Genomic DNA, 6,267 nt, shown 5'->3' on the forward strand with positions numbered 1-6,267 from the left:
ACACTGAATTAGATTTGACTTGATTCAATCTTAAAGGAATTATCTCTTCAACGCCCCCCCTTCCATAGAATTCTGTCCCTCTCTCAATCGCTCTCTGCCTCTCTCTCTCTCTCTCTGTCTCTCTCTCTCTCTCTCTCCATCTCTCTCCATCTCTCTCCCTCCATATTTATCTCCCTTTCTCTTTCATTATCTCCATCCGCTATCCATCTTCATCTCTCTTTCTTTCAGTCTCTCCATCTCTCTCTGTTTATCCATCTCTCTTGCTCTCTAATTTTCTGTCTTTCTCGAACTACCTCTCTCCCTCACTCTCTCTCCATATCTCAATCTTTCTCACCCTCTTTCTCTATCCTTATCCCTCCATCTCTCTTGCTCTCTCCTACTTCCTCTAGTGCTCCCTCTCTCTCCCCCTCTGTTTCCCCCTCCATCTCTCTCTCTTTTCCTTCTCTCACTCTCTTTCTCCATCTCTCTCTCTCTCTCTCTCTAACTCTCTCTCTCTCTCTCTTGGTATCAGTTATTAATAATAATGCTTAAAAAATAATGCATTAATAATTCAAATGAATAATTAATAATAAGTTATTAATACTATTCAATTATCAAAATGGTAACAAAGGCTGCAATAATGAATGAACAAATGAATGAATGAATGAACAGGCAGGTGGGTCCTTCAATAGACATCAGATCCGGCTGTGTTCTTTGGATGAAGGAGGAAATTAGGGTCATAAGAATGGATGCAGGAGGGAGGGTTGGAGCCTAGAAGGCGTCCACCATATAATCAATACTAATGTTGTCGTCATACGTCCTATCAGAGATGATCGGGCCTCTTTGTGGGAAAACGCCATAAAGCATAATAAAGTATTAAACTTTCGTATGGGAATATACTCTAACCTCTATGCAGTCTATGATGTCTATGATGATTGATGACCCAGTATCAAATAGAGGCACGCACACACGTGTACACACACAGACAGACACACACACACACACACACACACACACACACACACACACACACACACACACACACACACACACACACACAAACTCAACTGTGTGTGCCAAGTTATTCAGCTGGTGTAACCCCTGGGGTGTTTGTTCTCAGCCTGACAATCGCTCATTTAAATGCGTTATGAAACTGGATCTCCTTGGATACACAACCGCAGTTCGGACTAAATACACGCAGTCCCATAAAACTGCAGTTTTTATAGATTGGTGGAGGAGGTAGAAAGTGTGAAAGAAAGAACGTTGTATGTACTGGACTTTAAGTTGATCCAAAATCCAGGTATGTAGAATAAACCATCCCTACCTCCAGGATTGAACATAATAATTATAGGCCTATGTCGACCATGAGTGGGATGAGAGCAGGCTACAGGATGGATAACTAGCCTGGACCAGACACTCTAGTAGCGTATTCAGTACGAGATATGGCGTCATCAACCAACAGATTGGGCCAACATTACGGCAAACGGGCCTTTAACGGAAACACAATATAATGGATAACAAACGGGCCTGCACATCTCCAGTCCATCGGTCGGTCCGTTCAACAAACCGCCGCGTAGAGCCATGGATCCGGCTGAACATCCGCACCGTACCGCTGACAGACGACCAGACCCGGACACAATTGGGGATTCAAGTTAGTGACTTACTGTCCGAGGCCATGGCTGGGTCGGCTCTGGCTCCGTGACGGACGGTGAACCGGGTGTTTTAGCGGTACAGAACCATCCCGGTGCGGTTCACATGCCCCGGTCCGGAACGCAGCATCCACCGGGACGCTGGAGCTATGGACTGGCTTTCCCCTTTCCGCCGCAGTCATTCGTTAAAACCGTACAATCCATGGAGAGCTCCGTGACACGACCGTACAGTCCATCGTTTTACGTTTCATCAACATCAGGTGCGCCTCCGCCGACGGTCCGCCTCGTATTCGAAACAATGACGCGCCTGACGCTCCTCTACCGCTCAATTACCGCGCATACGCCGCCGCTCTGCCGCTCCCCTACCATTCCTCTACCGCGCCTCTGCCGCTCCCCTACCGCTCCACTGCCGCTCCCTTACCGCTCCCCTACGCTTCCCTCCCCGCCTCCCGACTACACACCGAGTGCACCGCGACACCTCCCCAGAGTGCCTACGCTCCATAGTTTTTAAGCGATCCATTAAAGAGACACAAAAACAAACTTAACGTTAACTTCCCATAACGTGGGAACAAAACATCAAACATCAAGCGCCTACCTGATTACCTGTTTTGGTGAGCCCACCTGGAGAGTCTTGAGCAGACCTAGGGTCCAGGTCTGGTTCCGTATCTAAACTCGGGGGCGAAACAGCAACAGCGTGAGACCCTGCCCTTCTGACTATCTGCAGTGGGCTATACTACAACCCCCAGTGTAGCCCACCCACAGCCGACCCTCCAAGCTGTGGAGACAGGAACGGACAGGCCAGTCCCGCGGCTTCAGGGAGATGCATAACCACAGCACTGACATGAATCCAACCGGACACACAGCTGTGGAGCTAGCTGCGTTCAGCCTTTAGCATTACCCCGCTGCCAACTTGATTTTGTTTCTAAGTAAATGAAATGCAGCGTCTACGCACAAGGGAAGAAACACGGGCCACAACATCCCATGGGTTCAGCGTGAGGAAACAGATTCAGGAATAGCTTTGGCTACATCGCCCGATTTGTGAAATATAAGTAGTAGCCTAAATTGTAGCTTCTAAGTAGGTGCTTTTTAATAGGCCTACACACTATGCACACACTATTTCCACTGTGATGTAAAATGCTTTGATGTGAAATTCTAACAGTAATCTACTGTATTTATTTTATACAGCAATATTACTGTAAATAAACAGTACCTTAGCCTACTGGTGAAACCGCTGCCAATACTTTACTGTATTTTTACACTGAAAAGTGTTACAGTATGGGTGTGTATACTTTATACATACTTTTCTTCCCCACTTCTTTGCCCAAATGTCTTTGTGTAAGGCCCCAAATCCTACCAGGTCCGCGGTGTTTTAACCTTTGAGCTTATCTGACCACTACTCTGGTTTGAGAAGGGGGTGTTGGAGATGACAGCTTATAGGGACAGCCTCGGGGTTTCAGCTAGCCCTGAAACCGGTAAAACCAACTCTTAAACAGATGAGCCAAGACCTCAAATAAACCCGACCCATATTTTTTTTCAGCCAAGGGTCGGAAAGGACAATAGCCCCAAGACCAAACCAAAAAAAACTCAGACATTAACACATTAAGGACTAGCGGTAAATAAACAGACATGTTTTCTTTTAGCTATCGGATTCTTCCTCAATGCTAAACTGACACTGGCCTTAATGAAGCAGTCATTATGGGTCTTTTCCATGTCATTATGGTTACGGTAAAATGCAGCCCTGGAAACGTATCTTTATTAGCATTAAAGAACGCGTGGCGGTGCACAGAGCACTGGCTCTAATGCACTTGGCGCCTCTGAGGCGCACACAAGCACAGTGAAGTATGAAGCTGAGTTTACCATCTCCACGTCCGTGACAAATAGATCGCAGAGAGATCACAGCCCAGCCATCCCTCTCGCATCGGTGATCCCCATCCATCGAGGAGAAACCAGTGAACCAATTAATATAAATAATCAACTGTAGAGCGCTTCCATCTTTATCCCTGCAAGCCATTGCCAGCAGCAGAAGACAGCGGTGGCACTGGGCAGCTCCCAGGGTCCAGCAGTATATGACTGTGGTTGTACTGGGCAGCTCCCAGTGTCCACCAGTAGAAGACTCTGGTTATTCAGTTCTACATGTGATTTAAGTGTAGAAACCGATAACCAAATCACAACATCTAACCAACGCTTAGGGTGAATGGCGAACCAATAACTTTGATAAATTAATAGTTCATCAACTGTTTATTCAACAACAACTTCCAGAAACATTAAACATGGTTATGCACAACCCCCAATATTGTAATGTCATTACATCCCGTCGGCCTATCACAGGTATGAGCATGTAACCCTTTATGTGTACCTTCTATTCATGTCATCATACACGTGAAAAGCTGTATCATCAAACTGTTCCACCACACGGCAGATCGGTCAGAATCCATCCTCAACATTACGGCGTTCCTTCCTTTTCCTGAGCTCCTCGGTGGGAAACCTTCTGGACGCCATCGGCTCTCCTGCGTGCGAAGCCACCAGCCTCCTGACCCCCGCCAGCAGATCCTTCACCTGTGGGAAGCTCAGCGCGCTCCGGGACTCTCCCACGTTCAGCCCGTGGTAGCGACTCCCACACCTGCGGACCATCTCCTGGAGAGCGGCGGGGGCGTCGGCCATGTGGCGCTCCACGCTCCTCGATGTCTGGTCGTGGGCGCGGGTGAAGACCACGATGCTGTGCTCCAGAACCTGGGGGCCGAACGTCTTGGGAAGCTGAGCCAGCAGCTCGGCCTCGCCCTGGGTGTAGCGGCCCGTCTGGAAGACCAGGAGGAAGACGTGGGGGCCCGGGAGCGCCAGAGCCAGACAGTCCTTCACCACCTCCAGGTCCTCCGCTCCGTCTTCATCCAGCAGTTCCGGGGTGTCCACCAGGAGGAAGCGCTGCCCCCGGTGGCGGACCTCCTTCCCGTGGCAGCGGGTGGTGGCGGGCCGAGGCTCCTTGGGGCCGGGGTGGGGGTCTCTGGGAGAGTAACGCTGATCAGCTCTCCTCAGGATCAGGTTCATGGCGGAGGTCTTCCCGCTGCCAGACAGACCCAACAGGATGATGGAGGTCTTCCTGGTCTCGTCATCTTGGACACCGAGACAAGACAATGACAGATTGAACGGATCTGCAAAAATACAAGAAGATTGACGTAACAGTTTGTAAAGATGGACAATGATTAGAACATATTGTACACCTCATTAGAAAATAAAAAGAGACTGGGTTAGTCTATTTTCTAGATAGAAGTAATTAAACTTTTGTATTGTGTTGTGGATAGACCCTTTCAAAATCAGAGTAAACAAACTAATGAACAACACGTCGAACCAGGAGACGTTCTTACCAGGAGCACCGTTCATCTCCAGCTGGACCATGAAGGCGTGACTCCTCACCGCCTCCTCCAGGCTCTTCTTCCTCTCCTGATACCGGCTGTTCTCCTCCGCCTCGCTCTTCCTCTCCTCCTCCTGCCTCCTCTTCAGTGCCTCCAGCTCCCTCCCCCGCTCCTCCTCCCGCTGCCTGACCTTCTCCCTGAAGGCCTCCTGCTGCTCCTCCGCCCTCAGCAGCTTCTCCGTCAGGAGGCCCATGGCCGTGTCCTCTGTGTTCCTCCTGCCGGCCTCGCCCAGCATCTCCCGGCTGTACCCGCCCGCCCCGTTCTCCTGCAGCGTCCGCTCCACCACCTCGTGGAGCGCCGCCAGCTCGACCCGGGTGGCCGGCGCCCCGGTGACCCGACAGAACCTCCCGTCGCAGAGGCGGATGAGCTCCAGGAGGCCGTCGTCCAGCACGTCCACCACCACCACCGTGTCCCGCTCCAGAGACGCGACCAGCAGGAACCTCAACACCTCGGGCCCGAAACGCTCCCGCAGGACCCACACCAGCTCCTCCTCCTCCTCGGTGTACTGTCCTCCTCGGAGGAGGAGCAGGAACATCACCGCTCCGCGGCCGACGGACCGGAAGCAGCCGTCTAAGGCCCGGCCGATGGCCTCAGGGTTCGAGTCCTTCCCGAGGGCGACGGAGAGCAAGCGGAGGGACCTCTGGTCCACCGTGACGTCGCAGACCCGGTAGGGTCCCGCTGAGCTCAGCGCCACGCCGATCCCCTCCCCGCCGGGGTTATCCTCCAGGACGGAGGTCAGGGAAGACCAGAGGGGGTCCCAGCAGACCACCACCAGGGTGCGCTTCATCTCAGCCGCATTGTCTGGAGACCAGGGCCGTGATGGACATTCAGCGGATCACAATACGTTCTGAATCACAATCTTTCTGCACGTATATTTTTCAGATGTTTTGGTGCCAACAGGAATAACAAAGATGTTTTATACCCTCGTACTGATAATAACTAACTTCGCTTCTCCACCATTATGTTGTCATAAATCACGTTGGTGTCGCGTAGGTGTTGTTCATGTGGAATTTAAAGTTTGTTAATTAACTAATTCTAATGCTACTAACTAATAGTGACTTAATGAGTTATACATAATCAAACTAATTATAGTACATGATAGATAGTTACCAGCAACTTGAGATCAAAATAGATGTGTGCTAAGTTCAAACAGATATACTAGATGTCCTTACCGTCACCCATGCTGTCAGTCTCTGTGTCTGTGTTTCGTTCCTGGTTGGTTGGCCGTGATG

The 6,267-nt window shown here is 50.4% G+C and overlaps 1 protein-coding gene across 2 annotated transcripts; it reads right to left on the bottom strand.

The window, feature by feature from the left end:
* Nucleotides 1-3,854: 3,854 nt before the first annotated feature.
* On the bottom strand, nucleotides 3,855-6,244 carry LOC307087365 (uncharacterized protein). 2 transcript variants are annotated; one of them, XM_079752914.1, is made up of 3 exons: nucleotides 6,208-6,244; nucleotides 4,988-5,836; nucleotides 3,855-4,735 (listed from the first exon to the last, which is right to left on the bottom strand). In XM_079752914.1, exons 1-3 carry the CDS (start codon nucleotides 6,215-6,217, stop codon nucleotides 4,053-4,055), a joined length of 1,542 nt encoding a protein of 513 aa, XP_079609040.1. In that variant the 5' UTR covers nucleotides 6,218-6,244; the 3' UTR covers nucleotides 3,855-4,052. The 2 variants fall into 2 exon arrangements, with proteins under 2 accessions (XP_079609040.1, XP_079609039.1); XM_079752913.1 differs by having other exon boundaries at nucleotides 3,855-4,774.
* Between the last annotated feature and the right edge of the window lie 23 nt (nucleotides 6,245-6,267).

This window comes from Pollachius pollachius (genome assembly GCF_949987615.1).
Source record: "Pollachius pollachius genome assembly, chromosome: 15".
In the NCBI taxonomy this organism is placed as follows: domain Eukaryota; kingdom Metazoa; phylum Chordata; class Actinopteri; order Gadiformes; family Gadidae; genus Pollachius; species Pollachius pollachius.